At 43.3% G+C, this 18,087-nt stretch overlaps 1 protein-coding gene across 1 annotated transcript in view; it reads right to left on the bottom strand.

Moving 5' to 3' along the window:
• The window catches only part of KNL1 (kinetochore scaffold 1), a 104,693-nt gene that overhangs the window by 81,292 nt on the left and 5,314 nt on the right, over positions 1 to 18,087 (bottom strand). Inside the window, 6 exon segments of the mRNA XM_017864014.1 lie at positions 6,028 to 6,061; positions 7,521 to 7,573; positions 9,207 to 9,268; positions 12,000 to 12,059; positions 13,596 to 13,635; positions 16,339 to 16,390. Of these exon segments, the coding sequence (XP_017719503.1) occupies positions 6,028 to 6,061; positions 7,521 to 7,573; positions 9,207 to 9,268; positions 12,000 to 12,059; positions 13,596 to 13,635; positions 16,339 to 16,373 (284 nt within the window). The 5' untranslated portion in view covers positions 16,374 to 16,390.

Here is an 18,087-nt window from a genome sequence, read left to right as displayed (position 1 = left end):
AAAAAAAAAAAAAAAAAAAAAAAGAATGTAGGCCGGGCGTGGTGGCTCAAGCCTGTAATCCCAGAACTTTGGGAGGCCAAGATGGGCGGATCATGAGGTCAGGAGATCGAGACCATCCTGGCTAACATGGTGAAACCCTGACTCTACTAAAAAATACAAAACCTAGCTGGGCGAGGTGGCAGGCACCTGTAGTCTCAGCTACTCGGAAGGCTGAGGCAGGAGAATGGTGTAAACCCGGGAGGCGGAGCTTGTAGTGCGCTGAGATCCGGCCACTGCACCCCAGCCTGGGCAACAGAGCAAGACTCCATCTCAAAAAAAAAAAAAAAAAAAACACACAAAGAATGTAATAGGTAATACTTTCATATGGTTTTAAATTAAACCACAAAACCAACACGTAACCTATAACAAGGTTCTCTTCTCTGTGGCAATCAATCTTACTAGTTTCTTCCAGAGATATTATGCACATATATGCATCACTACATATACATACATTATATATATGTACACACATGGGACGATATATATATACACACACACACACACGCTTTTCTTCTTCCCTGTTTTACACAAGTGGTAATGCATGATGTACTTTGTTTTTGCTTTTTATCTTAAGTAATATAGCTTAGAGATTTCTCTATTTAGCATACAATTTTTTTTCCGGCTGCACAGTAGTCATTTAATACGGAAAATGTACCATTTATTTAACCAGTCCCTTATTGATGGACCTTCAGGGCCTTTTACGTTTACTATTATAGTAAACGCTGCAGTGAATAACCTTATCTATTCATCATTTCAAACATTTACAAGTATATTGGTGAGATAATTTCCAGACATAAAACTGAAGTCAAAGGGCATGTACATTTAAAATTCTGAATATTACCAAGTTGCCTTCTACAAATTATACTACCACTAGCAATGAGTGACTTTTTACCTATTTCCTTAACTGACTGGATAAAAATATCTCTTTTTTAGGCCAGACATGGTGGCTCACGCCTGTAATCCCAGCACGTTGGGAGGCCAAAGTGGGCAGATCACAAGCTCAAGAGATCAAGACAATTCTGGTCAACATGGTGAAACCCCGTCTCTACTAAAAATTGAACAAAATTACCCAAGCGCGATGGCAGGCGCCTGTAGTCCCAGCTATTCGGGAGGCTAAAGCAAGAGAATCACTCAAACCCAGGAGGCAGAGGTTGCAGAGAGCCGAGATCGTACCATTGCACTCCAGCCTGGCGACAGAGCAAGACTCCGTCTAAACAACAAACAAACAAACAACAACAACAACAACAAAACCTCTTTTTCGGAGACAGAGTCTCGCTCTGTGGCCCAGGTTGGAGATCAGGAACATGATCTCAGCTCACTGCAACCTCTGCCTCCCAGATTCAAGCAATTCTCATGCGACCGCCTCCTGAGTAGCTGGGATTACAGGCACAGTGCCACCATACATGGCTAATTTTTTGTATTTTTTTGTATTTTTTTTTTGAGATGGAGTCTCACTCTGTCGCCTAGGCTGGAGTGCAGTGGCGTGATCTCGGCTCACTGCAACCTCTACCTCCCAGATAGAAGTGATTCTCCTACCTCAAACTCCTGAGTAGCTGGGACTACAGGCACCCACTACACCTAGCTAATTTGTATATTTTTAGTAGAGACAGGTTTCACCATGTTGGCCAGGATGGTCTCGATCTCCTGACCTGTGATCTACCTGCCTCAGTCTCCCAAAGTGCTGGTATGACAGACGTAAGCCACCACGCCCGGACAATTTTTTCTGTTTTTTTAGTAGAGATGGGGTTTCATGATATTGGCCAGGCTGGTCTTGAACTCCTGACCTCAGGTGATCCACCAGCTTCAGCCTCCCAAAGTGCTGGGATTACAGGTGTGAGACACCACGCCTGGCCAAAAATATATCAATATACTCAATTTTGTACTTCTCTTATGATGAATAAAGATAGCCATCTTTTCATTTGTTAAACAGCTACTGGTATTTGCTTTTCTATGTAATAATATTATAAGAAAGATTTAATAAAAAAACTAAAGACTTGCTATCTATTGTTTTATATTAGTTGATAAATATAACGGTTTATATATGGTCATATTAATCAGATATAGCAGTATACTAAATTCTGCAAAGAACTTGTTTTCTGAATTAATCCTAAGTATTCCACAAANTGCAGAAAATTATGAAGACATCTTTTAAAAAAGACTCATCTAATACTGACTGAAGCAATTACAAGACAATTAAAGGATACTTTTCAGATTGGTCTTAATGGTTTGCTAATTTCAAGAATATTATCAGCCAGTCGTGGTGGCTCACATCTGTAATCTCAACACTTTGGGAGGTTGAGGTGGGAGGATCACTTGAGACGTAGAGTCCAGGGCTGCAGTGAACTATAATCATGCCACTGCACTCCAGCCTGGGTGACAGAGTGAGACCTCATCTCAAAAAAATAAACTAGAAAAATATGCTTAATATATACTGCTTGCTTATTTTTTCAAAAAAAGACCTATAAAGCAATTCATTTTCTAAAACTTGAGCCTTAAAACAAAAAGTACATAAAAGAAACCAGTCAAGTGTCCATCAATAGGGAGTTCACCAAATGTTGGTGCAGCCATACAAGAGACTGTAACAGACTGAGGTAAATCTTTATGTAATAACACAGAAAGTGCCACAAGACATATTACTAGGCAATCCCATTTTTTGTCTTCTTTAAAAAAATAAAAGCTAAACTTGCACTTAGACATACAAAAAGAATTTCTGCAAGTACACCAAAAATTGTCAACAGTGGTTATCTGTGAGGAGTGAGTCACCTGAAGAAGAGCGAATAGGCTGGGCGTGGTGGCTCATGCCTGTAATCCCATCACTTTGGGAGGCCAAGGTGGGCAGATCACCCGAGGTCAGGAGTTTAAGACTAGCCTGGCCAACATGGTGAAACACGGCCTCTACTAAAAACACAAAATTAGGCCGGGTGCGGTGGCTCAAGTCTAAAATCCCAGCATTTTGGGAAGGCAAGGAAGGCAGATAAACTGATGTCAGTTCGAGACCAGCCTGGCCAACATGGTGAAACTCCATCTCTACTAAAAATACAAAAATTAGCTGGGTGTGGTGTTGTGCACCTGTAGTCCCAGGTACTTGGGAGGCTGAGGCAGGAGAATAGCTTGAACCTGGGAGGTGGAAGTTGCAGTGAGCCAAGATTAGGCCACTGCACTCCAGCCTGCGCAACAGAGCGGAGACTACGTCCCAAAAAAAAAAAAAAGGTGGGGGGGCTGGGCGCGGTGGCTCACGCCTGTAATCCCAGCACTTTGGGAGGCCGAGGCAGGTGGATCATGAGGTCAGGAGATGGAGACCATCCTGGCTAACATGGTGAACCCCGTCTCTACTAAAAATACAAAAAAACGAGCCAGGCAAGGTGGCAGGCGTCTGTAGTCCCAGCTACTCAGGAGGCTGAGGCAGGAGAACGGTGTGAACCCAGGAGGCGGAGCTTGCAGTGAGCTGAGATGGCGCCACTGCACTCCAGCCTGGGTGACAGAGCGAGACTCTGTCTCAAAAAATAAGATAAAAAAGAAAAATAAATAAATAAATAAATAAATAAAATAATAATAAAATAAATAAATTATAAAGAAAACACATGCAGAAATTTTTTAAAGCTGTGTTTGAGCTGGCCCCATATCCATTAAAAAAATAATTCTTTCATCCCCATGTCCACAAACTCAAGCCAGGACTATCCTTGCCGCAGCTCTGCTGCACTGCCTATGGGGAAGGCTGTCAGCAGGTAAGCATCACTGGGAACAATGGATCTTTGAGCTAAAAGATCTGGGCTCCAAATGACCAAACTGGAACCAATCTTCAGAAAAGCAGCTTGTTTCAGAAGTAGCCCCAAGGTGCAGATGTGGAAGGCGGTTTTCTACTAATGGGAAGCACAGGAAGATACCCATCTCCTCTGTTGTTATTATCCAGGAAAATGGCGGGGAGAACTTCACATCACTTGTCAGTTACCCCTGAGGGAAGAAGGCTGAGGGCCCTCTTCACATGGAGGTCTGGGGCCTGGGAAAAGCCCTCTCTGCCTTTCCAACCAGTGGACATTAGAGGAGCAGCCTGTGGGCCCAGGGTGAGTGGGGCCCTTGGTTATAAGTGGGAGGACAAGCTGGTCTCCTGCACTCAGCTTCCTGGGTACTGCACAGCCACCAACAGCAATGGCCACTCCCTTGCTCTGTCCCAGCACCCCAGCCTGGCCAAGAGTAAGAGGAAAAATGAGGAGGAGGAGGAAGAGAAGAAGAAGAAGAAGAGGGGAGGGGGAGGAGAAGAAGGGTGAGAAGGGAGAGAAGGGAGAGGAGAAGGGAAATAGTGAAAAGGAGGAAAAAAGGGAGGAAGGGGGAAGAAAGCAACAAGAACAGCATTTAACATTGATTGAGCTCTTACCATGAGCTATTATCATTGTTTTAAGCACTTTACATGTATTATCTTCTTGACAACCTGGTGAAGCAGGTACTATTATGATCTCCATTTTACGGTCCTGGAAAGTTGTCCAAATTGGAAAACCCTGGGGTGATGCACTTCTATTCATAGCACCCACGAACTTTTCTTTGCTTCCTTTTATTTCAGTAACAATTGAAGTTTGCATGGGTCCTTCTATCACTTTCATGAAGTCCTGTCCCCCCTTTCCTTACTGTCTTCTTGTCTTGTTTCTGACCTGAGACTAGAGATTGTCATTGGTTGTCCAGGCCCAGTCAGCTCCCATGACCAGTGGCTCCAGATTCCATAGACCGCCTGTGGGTGGGACCATGCCCTTGAGAGAATGCCTGCAGCTGGGAGCCACATGTGCCCTGATTGGCCCATCGTGAGCCCTCCAGGCTCTATGTTATGTTCTCTAGATCACTCATTTTTGCCATACTTGAAATTAGGTGGCCTAGGCTCTGATCTTCCTGGGCCTCATTATTCTGCCTATAAAATAAGAATAATAAACCATGCCTTGGAAGTCATGCAAATTTATTACATTCTGACTGTGAAACTACTTTGTAACCTTCAATGTTCTGCACAAGTAAGGATGATGATGGTGTTGGTGATGGTGATGATGTTGATGATGATGTTGATGATGATGACAGTGATGATAATGGTGATGATAGTGATGATGGTGATGGTGGTGATGATGCTGACAGTGATGACAGCAATGATGGTGGTCATAGTGATGATGGTGATGGTGATGATGGTGATGATGGTAATGATGATGGTTATGATGATGATAGTGATGATGATGATGGTGATGATGATAGTGATGATGGTGATGATGGTATAATGATGATGACAATGGTGATGATGATAGTGATGACAGCAATGATCGTGGTCATAATGATGATGATGATGGTGATGATAGTGATGACAGCAATGATGGTGGTCATAGTGATGATGGTGATGATGATGATAGTGATGATTGTGACAATGATGGTAATGAAGATGGTAATAGTGATGATGGTGATGATGGAGGTGATGGTGATTATGGTGATGGTGATGATGATAATGATGGTGACAATGATGGTGATATGATGGCGGTGATGGTGGTGATGGTGATCATGGTGATGGTGATGGTGATGATAGTGATGATGATGGTGACAGTAATAGTGACAATGATGGTAATAGTGATGGTGTTGGTGATGATGGTGATAGTGATTATGGTGATGGTGATGATGATGGTGACAGTGATAGTGACAATGATGGTAATAGTGATGGTGTTGGTGATGATGGTGATAGTGATTATGGTGATGGTGATGATGATGGTGACAGTGATAGTGACAATGATGGTAATAGTGATGGTGTTGGTGATGATGGTGATAGTGATTATGGTGATGGTGATGATGATGGTGACAGTGATAGTGACAANCGGTTTATATATGGTCATATTAATCAGATATAGCAGTATACTAAATTCTGCAAAGAACTTGTTTTCTGAATTAATCCTAAGTATTCCACAAAAAGAATACAAAAATAAGAAACAAAATATTAATTTATAACTTTTTAAATATAACTTGAAAATTACTTACTGTATCAAAAGAAGATTTTCTCCTGTTTCTGTTTCTAAAAATAAAATTAAAATTAAATTTGTCCAAGGATACACTGATAAAGCATTAGGAAAAATTACTTAAGGACGGCCGGGCATGGTGGCTCATGCCTGTAATCCTAGAACTTTGAGGGGCCAAGACGGGCGGATCACGAGGTCAGGAGTTTGAGACCAGGCTGACCAACATGGTGAAACCCCGTCTCTACTAAAAATACAAAAATTAGCTGGGCGTGATGGCGTGCACATGTAATCCCAGCTACTCAAGAGGCTGAGGCAGGAGAATTACTTGAACCTGGGAGGTGGAGGTTGCAGTGAGCCGAGATCGCACCACTGCACTCTAGCCTGGGTGACAGGGCAAGACTCCGTCTCAAAAAAAATAAATAAAATAAAATTTTAAAAAAATTACTTGGCCGGGCGTGGTGGCTCATGCCTGTAATCTCAGCACTTTGGGAGTCCGAGGCGGACGGATCACAAGGTCAGGAGATCGAGACCACGGTGAAACCCCGTCTCTACTAAAAATACAAAAAATTAGCCGGGTGCGGTAGTGGGTGCCTGTAGTCTCAGCTACTCGGGAGGCTGAGGCAGGAGAATGGCGTGATCCCAGGAGGCGAAGCTCGCAGTGAGCCGAGATCGTGCCACTGTACTCCAGCCTGGGGGACACAGCGAGACTGTCTCAAAAAAACAAAAAAATTACTTAAGGACATTAACAACATTTTAAAAAATTACTAACTGCTGGGCGCGGTGGCTCACGCCTGTAATCCTAGCACTTTGAGAGGTCAAGGCAGGCAGATCACTTGAGGCCAGGGGTTCAAGACCAGCCTGGCCAATACGGTGAAACCCGGTCTCTACTAAAAATACAAAAATTAGCTGTGTGTGGTGGTGCATGCCTGTAATCCCAGCTACCCGGGAGGGTGAGGCAGAAGTATCACTTAAACCTGGGAGGCGGAGGTTGCAGTGAGCTGAGATAGCACCATTGCACTCCAGCCTGGGGTACAAGAGTGAAAAATCCGTCTCAAAATAAATAAATAAATAAATTTACTTACTATCCACGCTACTCTCTACTCCCAAGACTCAAGGAATACTTTTTTTGTTTTTGAGACATGGTCTTGCTCTGCTGCCCAGGCTGGAGTACAGTGGTGCAATCACTGCAGTCTCAACCTCCTGGGCTCAAAGGATCCTCTCACCTCAGCCTCCCGAGTAGCTGGGGCTACAGGAATGCACCCTGGCTAATTTTTTTTTTTTTGTAGAAACAGAATCTCACTATGTTGTCCAGGTTGGTGTTGAACTCCTGGGCTCAAGCGATCTTCCCACCTCAGCCTGCCAAAGTGCTGGGATCACAGGTGTGAGCCACTATGCATGGCCCATCATATATTTTTTAAGCAATAAGACAATAAGTTATATTAGTTGTCTGGTTAGAGAGCTACAGTAAAATTTTTAAAAAAGCAGATTTAGCAGGAATTACAGTAACATACTTACCTGCCATTTCTGACTTTCTCACTATTTTCATGTGAGACTCTGTCTGGAATACCCTAGAAGAGAAAATAAAGATTATTAAAAACCTGCAATTTGTAATCAGTATCCTTTGGTGTTAATTTATAGTCTGTGTTGAGATAGGCAAAGATAATACTTTGATTTTAGCTTCCTCTTTGCTATGCCATATACTCCTAATATTTCAAATGCCAAAATTAGTTTACCACAATAAAATCTACTATAGTTTTGTTTTATTTTGTTTTAAACAGGATCTCGCTTTGTTGCCCAGTCTAGATTGCAGTGGTGCGATCACAGCTCGCTGTAGCCTCAACCTCCCAGGTTAAACTGATCATCCCACTTCAGCCTCCCGAGTAGCCTCACCAACAAGCCTAATATTTTTTATTTTTAGTAGAGACAAGGCTTTTATAGTTTATTTATTTATGTATTTTTAACTAAGATTCTGAGCCATTTGTTACTGCAGAGGTTATAGTCTTTAAATAAGCTCTGACTTAGTAATTATTTATCCCTCTCAATAACCTAAAATATTCATTTAATTCAACAAGTATTTATTAAACACTCACTAAATACCTGGTATTATACTAGGGCCTGGGATACAAACACGTGATCCTTGACTCAAGGAGCTTCCACTATATTTAAATAGAGCTAGAACAGTGATTACAAACATTATTTCACTGGCTTTTGTTATTAACAGTTCAGGTATGGTAGCATGGACTCCACAGGAAGGGATCCCTTTTCACTGGAATGGTTAAGAATAAGGTTCAGGGGCCGGGTGCGGTGGCTCAAGCCTGTAATCCCAGCACTTTGGGAGGCCGAGACGGGCGGATCACGAGGTCAGGAGATCGAGACCATCCTGGCTAACATGGTGAAATCCCGTCTCTACTAAAAATACAAAAAACTAGCCGGGCGAAGTGGCGGTGCCTATAGTCCCAGCTACTCGGGAGGCTGAGGCAGGAGAATGGCGTGAACCCGGGAGGCGGAGCTTGCAGTGAGCTGAGATCTGGCCACTGCACTCCAGCCTGGGTAACAGAGCAAGACTCCGTCTCAAAAAAAAAAAAAAAAAAGAATAAGCTTCAGGGAGCATTTGACATCTGCCTTGAATCTGACCAGTTCATTCTAATTTTGCTAATATTAAGTATCACTCACTATACAGAAGCTATTCTTTTTTCTTTTTTGAGACAGAGTCTCATTCTGTTCCCCAGGCTGGAGTACAACGACACTATCATGACTCACTGCAGCCTGGGACTCCTGAGCTGAAGCAATCCTCCAGATTCAGCCTCCCGAGTATCTGGGACTACAGGTGCATAGTATCATGCCCGGCTAATTTTTTTTTTGTAGAGATGGGATCTCGCTAAGTTGCTTGGGCTAGTCTCAAACTACTGGTCTCAAGCAATCCTCTGGCTTCAACCTCCCAAAGTGCTGGGATTACAGGCGTGAGCCACCACATCTGGCCCCTAGTACAATGTCAAGTAACAGTTGGATATCATTGTCTTGTTCCTGACTTTAGAGGGAATGCTTTCATTGTTTCTCTTTTAAACATAATACTGAATAACCTTTTAAATAATAACTAATGTTTCATCAAAACAGATTATTCAAGTCAGTACCAATACATTTGGTTTGATACACAAAATACTAGTACCTGTAATATTTTAGTTATTTCTGCTTTCAACTTACTTTATAGTATCTGCAAAGCTGACTCGACGAGAGTTTTTCTTATTTCTCAAAGCATTGGATTCCTAAGGGCAGAGAATATATGGTATAATTCTTAATAAAATCACTGTGAATTACATTTCCAGAGTACTATAGACAGATATCAAGTCTTTTTTTTTTTTTTTTGAGATGGAGTTTTGCTCTTGCTACCCAGACTGGAGTGCAACAGTGCGATCTCGGCTCACCACAGCCTCTGACACCCGGGTTCAAGTGATTCTCCCGCCTCAGCCTCCCGAGTAGCTGGGATAACAGGCATGCATCAGCATGCCCGACTAATTCTGTATTTTTAGTAGAGATGGGGTTTCTCCATGTTGGTCAGGCTGGTCTCGAACTCCCGACCTAAGGTGATCTGCCTGCCTCGGCCTCCCAAAGTGCTGGGATTACAGGCATGAGCCACCGCGCCCGGCCAAGTTTTTTTTTTTTTTCAAGACAGTTTTGTTCTGTCGCTCAGGCTGGAGTGCAGTAACTCAATCTCAGCTCACTGCAACCTCTGCCTCCCAGGTTCAAGCGATTCTCATGTCTCAACCTCTAATTTTTTGTATTTTTAGTAGAGATAGGGTTTCACCATGTTGACCAGGCTGGTCTCAAACTCCTGACCTCAAGTGATCCTCCCACCTCAGCTTCCCAGAGTACTGGGATTACAGGCATGAGCCACTGCACCTGGCCAGAGATCACGTCTTATTCTGAATTACTTCTTCAAATGTTGTAGTATGTGTCAGAATTTCCTTCTTTTTTTCAAGGCTGAATGATATTTCACTGCATGTATATATTACCACATTTTGTTTATCCGTTCATCCATCAATGGACACTTAAGTTGCCTCCACCTTCTGGCTACTGTGAATCATGCCATTATGAACACGGGTGTACAAATATCTCTTTGAAACTCTCCTTTCAATTCTTTTGGATATATATCCAGAAGTGGAATTGTTCGATCATATGGTAATTTTATTTTCAATTTTTTGAGGAATTGCCATACTATTTTCCATAGCAGCTGTACCATTTTATATCCCCACCAACAGAGCACAAGGGTTCCAATTTCTCTGTATCCTCATCAACACTTGTTATTGTCTGTCTTTTATTTTAACCATCCTAATGGGTGTGAGGTGATATCTCATTTAGGTTTTGATTTGTATTTCCCTAATGGTCAATGATGTTGAGCATCTCTTCATTAGAATACAGCATTTTTACTTTCCTTCCCCACCTTCCTTAACAAGAGCAAACATTTCTACTCACATAAATACCATACACAAAAACCAAAAGACATTAAGGATGAGCTTGCTGTTAAGTAAAAACATAAAATAATAATAACCAAAAGACAGAAACAAAATCCACAGAGAATTTTACTGGGTTAATTCTGAATACCTGACCATAAGTCTTATTATAATAAAGAATCAGAAATGGTAACCCCTCTGCATCAAAGCAGTGATGTGACTAAGGTCCTAGAAGATGCTACAGGTAGCCTTGAGCTTAATATGACAATTATAATACTGACATGGTAAACACTGGGACTAATAGAGACTAATATATTTCTTACTGGAAAAAAAGAAAACTGATATTTTCGTAGTTCGTAAGTATGACTGGGTTTTCACACGCATGTGTGAGATGTGCTTTCCTCAAACTTTGTTACGTGTTGGCACATTATACATCTGACATGAAAAAAGAAAGGCACAGCACGATGGCTCATGCCTATCATACCCACACTTTGGGAGGCCCAGGCAGGAGGATCACTTGAGCCCAGAAGTTCATAAACCAGCCCAGTCAACACAGTAAGACCCTTATCTGTACTAAAAAAAAAAAAAAAAAAAATGTTAAGGGCCGGGTACAGTGGCTCACGTCTGTAATCCCAGCACTTTGGAAGATCAAGGTGGGTACATTGCTTGAGCCCAGGAGTTCAAGACCAACGTAGGCAACATGGCGAAACCCCTTCTCTACAAAAAATAAAATATTAGCCAGGCATGGTGGCATGTTCCTGTGGTCCTAGTTATTCAGAAGGCTAAGGTGGGAGGATCTCTTGAGCCCAGGAGGAGGAGGTTGCAGTGACCCATGATTGCACCATTGTACTCCCATCTGGGCAACAGAGTGAGACTCTTGTCTCTAAATAAATAAATAAATAGCCAGGTATGGTGGCATGTGCCGTAGTACCAGCTACTCAGGAGGCTGAGGCAGGAGGACTGATTGAACCCAGGAATGCAGGGCTACAGGGAGTTATGATTGTGCCACTGCACTCCAACCTGGGTAAGTGAGGGAGATGCCATTTCTAGAAAAAAGAAGAAAAACGAAAAATCCTGAATGCCAGTATATGCAAGTGTTTGGAAAGCCATGGGATGCTTACACATTCCCTCTTCATATAGCTAATACAGTTCTTGACTTAAAAATATAACTGAAGGCCGGACGCGGTGGCTCAAGCCTGTAATCCCAGCACTTTGGGAGGCCGAGACGGGCGGATCAAACCCAGGTCAGGAATCGGAGACCATCCTGGCAACTGGAAACCCCGTCTCTACTAAAAAATACAAAAAATAGCCGGGCGACGTAGCGGGCGCCTGTAGTCCCAGTACTGGAGAGGCTGAGGGCAGGAGAATGGCGTAAACCCGGGAGGCGGAGCTTGCAGTTGAGCTGAGATCCGGCACTTGCACTCCAGCCTGAGGCGACAGAGCGAAAACTCCGTCTCAAAAAAAAAAAAAAAAAAAAAAAATATTATATATATAATATATAACTGAAAATTAGTCATCTATAAAGTATTTGCACAAGAGGACTTACCTGAACTGTTTCATTCCCACCTCTGAGGTCCTGAAGAGGACTCCTTGGGGGTTTCAAAATCTGTGGTAACAATTAGAATTATTCAAAAAAAATTGGCATATCTATTAAGAATCAAGTTTATTTCATGTTATATCATAGGTAGAAAGCTAAAATTTTCATTACAAACTCTGAAACTCCTCAAATTCATTCTGCTCAATGCTACACCGTGTGGCAGATTTAAATATCTGACATCTATTCCCTTCTACCTGCCCATCCTCTCCAATTATTTTACCCACTCTCATCCCATGTGGTCTGAGCGAACGTCACACCAACTCTAGGGTAAAACACATAGCTCTGTCTAGAACAGTGTGATATTCTCTTGTCAATGATGATTTGTTCAGGAATGAGGACTTGACCCATATCAGGATAATCGAGCTAAAATGATTCAATTCTGAGTCTTTTCTGTTTTCAGGAAAAAGACACTACTCTTCACGTAGGACTTGAGCCTGGAAGTAAAAGAGCTAGATGTACCACAGTAATTACAGGGAAAGAATCTATCTGCTGGAGATTACCCAGAGGAAGCACTAAGAGTAGAAAAAGAAAAAGGAGGCTGGACGCAATGGCTCACACCTGTAATCCCAGCACTTTGGGAGGCCAAAGAGGGGGCGGATCACGAGGTCAGGAGATCGAGACCATCCTGGCTAACATGATGAAACCCCATCTCTACTAAAAACACAAAAAATTAACCAGGTATGGTGGCAGGTGCCTGTAACCCAGCTATTCGGGAGGCTGAGGCAGGAGAATGGTGTGAACCTGGGAGGAGCAGCTTGCAGTGAGCCGAGATCACGCCACTGCACTCCAGCCTGGGTGACAGAGCGAGATTCCTTCTCAAGAAAAAAAAAAAGAAAAAGGAAATCCTAATACTGGTGTCATGGTTACAATCTCTGGTCAGTAGGCTGTGCCTAAAGCCATCCCTTCTTTGGATTTTTTAGTATCATAACCCAATATATTTTGTGCTTAAAGCAGTTTGGGCTGGGCATAATGGCTCAGCAGTTTGGGAGGCTGAGGCAGGAGGATCACTTGAGGTCAGGAGTTTGAGACCAGCCTGGGCAACATGGCAAAACCTCATCTCTTCTAAAAAATAAAAAAATCAGCCACGCATGGTGGTACACGCTTGCAATTCCAGCTACTCAGGTGACTGAAACATGACAATCGCTTGAACCCAGGAGGCAGAGGTTACAGTGAGCTGAGATCATACCACTGCACTCCAGTCTGGGCAACACAGCGAAACTCTGTCTCAAAAAACAAAAACAGTTTGGGTAGGTCTTCTTTTCTTGCAACAGCTTTGTACCACAGGTTAAACATATCTTTTAAATAGCTTTATTGAAATATAACTTACATAGCATAAAATTCGTAAAATTACAACAAAATTCATAAAGTACGAATTTTGGTATATTTACAGAATTGCATAACCACGTTAAATATCTGAGTCTTTACCTAGAGAGCAATAGGAAGCCAGTGAGGGTAGGATGGTGAAGCCACAGTCAAAACGACTGTAATATATAGTTACCATTAAATAAAAGCTGATAAGTATTAATTCAAGAAAGTCTTTCTTACTGAAGAATGCCGTCTTCTAACAGGTCTCTCTATATTGTCACTGAAAAAGGAAAAAAAAAATTATAAACACATTGATAAAAAACTGAATTCCCAAAAGGGATCATCACAGCACCCCTTACATGCTTTCAAACTGGTCATCACTTTCACTTAGCACTCTGACAAGCAAAATTTATATACAAGACTTTAAATTCAGTTAGGAATTCACTGTTTTAAAATACATACTGTGTACTATGAGGCTATCTCTTAAATAATAATCAGTACAACATAATTTACCATATTTACAGAGGTATAATAATAAGATAAAGGGCTGTAAGTCAAGAGACGCTAGTTTTGGTTTTACTACTATATGACTTTTAGAGCAGGTTTTGGAAATTCAAATGCCTCTGAGGATAAACAGATAATTTTTTAGGAGTAAGAAACATAGGTAGTGTTGAAATGTAATGACCTAGAGAATTCCTCTCACCTAAAGGTCAGTCATTCCTCTGCTGTGGTTAGTTGTTGCCAAACAAGAATAGCAGCCCAGTGTTGCCACGCTTGATTTTTCAAGAGAAGCTGAAAACCCGATTGTACAAAATTTTGAGATCTTGAAATCTGGGCAACTAATTCAAAAACTAAAAAACGTGTGTAGGCTGGCCGGGTGCGGTGGCTCACGCCTGTAATCCCAGCACTTTGGGAGGCCGAGACGGGCGGATCACGAGGTCAGGAGATCGAGACCATCCTGGCTAACACAGTGAAACCCCGTCTCTACTAAAATACAAAAAACTAGCCGGGCGAGGTGGCGGCGCCTGTAGTCCCAGCTACTCAGGAGGCTGAGGCAGGAGAATGGCGTGAACCCGGGAGGCGGAGCTTGCAGTGAGCTGAGATCTGGCCACTGCACTCCAGCCTGGGCGACAGAGCGAGACTCCATCTCAAAAAAAAAAAAAAAGAAAAAAAAAACGTGTGTAGGCCAAAGCCAGCCACGGTGGCCCATGTCTATAGTTCCAGCTATTCAGGAGACTGTGGCAAGAGAATCACTTGAGCCCAGGAGTCCAAATCTAGCCTGGGCCACGAAGCAAGACACAGTCTCTTAAAAAGAAACAATCAAAAAACATTATGTATAAGCCAAAAACTTATGACTGAAGGCTGCAAACAAGCCATCAGGTTGTGATGGCAATTTTAGACAAATAATTTTATCTTCCCGGTTCTCAATTTTCTCATCCTTAAATTGAAGAGATGGGAGATAGTATCTAAAGTCCCTCTCAGATTTGACTCTATATGATGATGATGATGATGATGATGATGATGATATTTGAGACAGGGTCTTGAGGTAGGAGGCAGAACTTGACTCCAGAGGTGGGGCTTGGATACAGGACCAAATTGAGGACTAGCTAAAACAGGTCTGGGACAAAAGCACCTCCCCATAAGACACTCCCATCAGGGAGCCTTGTCAGTTTACCATTGCCACCGCAAAAACCCAGCAGTTACCTGCCCTTTCCATGGCAATGACCAGACAAGCTGGAAGTTACTACCCTCACTCTAAAAATGTCTGCATAAAACACCCCTTAATTTGCATATAATTAAAAATGGGTATAAATGAGTGCAGAACTGCCTCTGAGCTGCTACTGTGGGCATAGTGCCTATAGAGTAGCCCTGCTCTGCAAGGAGCTATACCAGTGTTGCTGCTTTACACTAAGCCACTTCAATAAAAGTGCTGTTTAACACCGCTGGGTAGCCCATGAATTCTTTTTTTTGAGACGGAGTCTCGCTCTGTCGCCCAGGCTGGAGTGCAGTGGCCGGATCTCAGCTCACTGCAAGCTCCGCCTCCCGGGTCTACGCCATTCTCCTGCCTCAGCCTCCCACGCAGCTGGGACTACAGGCGAACGCCACCTCGCCCAGGTAGTTTTTTATGTATTTTTTAGTAGAGACGGGGTTTCACTGTGTTAGCCAGGATGGTCTTGATCTCCTGACCTCATGATCCGCCCATCTCGGCCTCCCAAAGTGCTAGGATTACAGGCTTGAGCCACCGTGCCCGGCTGAATTCTCTTCTGAGCAAAGCCAAGCATCCTCCCTGGCTGGTAAAGCCAAGAGCCCTCCATTTAAAAAATTTTATTTTTTGTAGAGATGGGGGCGGGGGTGTCTTACTATGTTGCCCAGGTTGGTCTCAAATTACTGGGCTTAAGATATCCTCCCGCCTAAGCCTCTCAAAGTGCTGGGACTACAGGTGTGAGCCACCATGCCCAGAGTAGATGAGTTTATACAAAGACATGGCAATGGCAAGGAAAGCTATGAGTCTGTAACATCTACTTCTTTTTGGATGAGTTCATGTACTTTGCAGGGACAAGAATGAAGCTGGAAACCAACCTTCTCAGCAAACTATCACAAGGACAGAAAACCAGACACCTCATGTTCTCACTCATAGGTGGGAACTGAACAATGAGATCACTTGGCCACAGAGCAGGGAACATCACACACTGGGGCCTATCCAGGGCTGGGGGCTGGGGGAGGGATAGCATTAGGAGACATTCCTAATGTAAATGATGAGTTGATGGGTGCAGCAAACCAACATGGCACATGTATACATATGTAAGAAACCTGCACATTGTGTACATGTACCCTAGAACTTAAATTAAAAAAAAAAAAATCTACTTCTTTTTTATTGGAACACAATGGAAAAGATCTCAGAAGTTATGGATAGGTCTTACTAATTAGAAAATATCTTTCTCTGATAGAATATAACATTTTTAGCTGCATTAAATGAACTTACTTTTCTTCATTAGCCTCTGAAGACGCCCCATCCATTTTTGAAGAAAACTTTTCTGTAACAAATATACAATATCAGAAAAGGTGAGGAAAAAGGAAAAGCAACTGCAATCTAAGAAGAGATTAAGAGTACAGTTGGTGACTTCAGGGTTACTTTCTGAGGGAAGACCAAAGATGGGAAGGAAAGGCTGGGCACAGTGGTTTATGCCTGTAATCCAGCACTTTGGGAGGCCGAGGGGGGTGAATCACCTGAGGTCGCGAGTTTGAGACCAGCCTGACCAACGTGGAGAAACCCCATCTCCACTAAAACACAAAATTAGCCGGGCATGGTGGCGCATGCCTGTAATCCCAGCTATTCGGGAGGCTGAGGTAAGAGAATCGCTTGAATCCAGGAGACGGAGGTTGCGGTGAGCCGAGATCGCTCCATTGTACTCCAGCCTGGGCAAAAAGAGCAAAACTCCATCTCACAAAAAAAAAAAGGAAAAACACCACTATACTTAGGAAGATATAAAACATGACTCATTTTAAGGAGTTTAAGCCACTATTATAATTAACATTCCTGGAAAATTCTCATACTCAAGATAAAATCAGGCCGGGCGCAGTGGCTCAAGCCTGTAATCCCAGCACTTTGGGAGGCCGAGACGGGCGGATCACGAGGTCAGGAGATCGAGACCATCCTGGCTAACACGGTGAAACCCCGTCTCTACTAAAAAATACAAAAAACTAGCCGGGCGTGTTGGCGGGCACCTGTAGTCCCAGCTACTCAGGAGGCCGAGGCAAGAGAATGGCGCAAACCCGGGAGGCGGAGCTTGCAGTGAGCTGAGATCGGGCCACTGCACTCCAGCCTGGGCGACAGAGCGAGACTCCGTCTCAAAAAACAAAACAAAAAAAACAAACAAAAGAAAGAAGATAAAATCAGTGACTAACTTTGATCAGGATGATAGGGACTTTACCGGTTCAAATAAAAATTTGGCCTAGCTTATAAGAGTTTGCAGATTATTTAATAATCTACTCCCAAAATGGACATCAATTAGATAAATGGTCCCCAACCTTTTCCAAATCAGGGATCAGTTTTGTGGAAGACTATTTTTCCACAGACCAGGAGGGTGTGATGGGGGATGGTTTTGGGATGCAACTATTCCACCTCTGATCATCAGGCATTAGACGCTCATAAGGAGCCAGCAACCTAGATCCCTCGTGTGCGCAGTACACAATAGGGTTTGTGCTCCTGTGAGAATCGAATGCCGCTGCTGATCCAACAGGAGGAGAAGCTCAGGCGCTAATGCTCACCTGCTGACCTCCCGCTGTGCCACCCAGGCAGTGGACCTATACCATTCCATGGCCCAGGGGGTTGGGGACACCTGAATTAGATATCTAAATACAGTGAATTTGCATCATATGCATATTTATCTGAGGAAAAGTCAACTATAAGTACTCAGCAAAAAAAAAAATTAACACACAGGCCGGGCGCGGTGGCTCAAGCCTGTAATCCCAGCACTTTGGGAGGCCGAGACGGGCAGATCACGAGGTCAGGAGATCGAGACCGTCCTGGCTAACAGGGTGAAACCCCGTCTCTACTAAAAAATACAAAAAACTAGCCGGGCCAGATGGCGGGCGTCTGTAGTCCCAGATTCTTGGGCGGTTGAGGCAGGAGAATGGCGGAGGCGGAGAACCCAGGAGGCGGAGCTTGCAGTGAGCCGAGATTGCGCCACTGCACTCCAGCCTGGGTGACAGAGCGAGACTCCGTCTCAAA

This window comes from Rhinopithecus bieti, unplaced genomic scaffold, assembly GCF_001698545.2.
Source record: "Rhinopithecus bieti isolate Rb0 unplaced genomic scaffold, ASM169854v2 scaffold_74225, whole genome shotgun sequence".
NCBI lineage: Eukaryota > Metazoa > Chordata > Mammalia > Primates > Cercopithecidae > Rhinopithecus > Rhinopithecus bieti.
The sequence above is the reverse complement of the archived record's forward strand: the minus strand, read 5'-3'. Positions and strand labels throughout refer to the sequence as shown.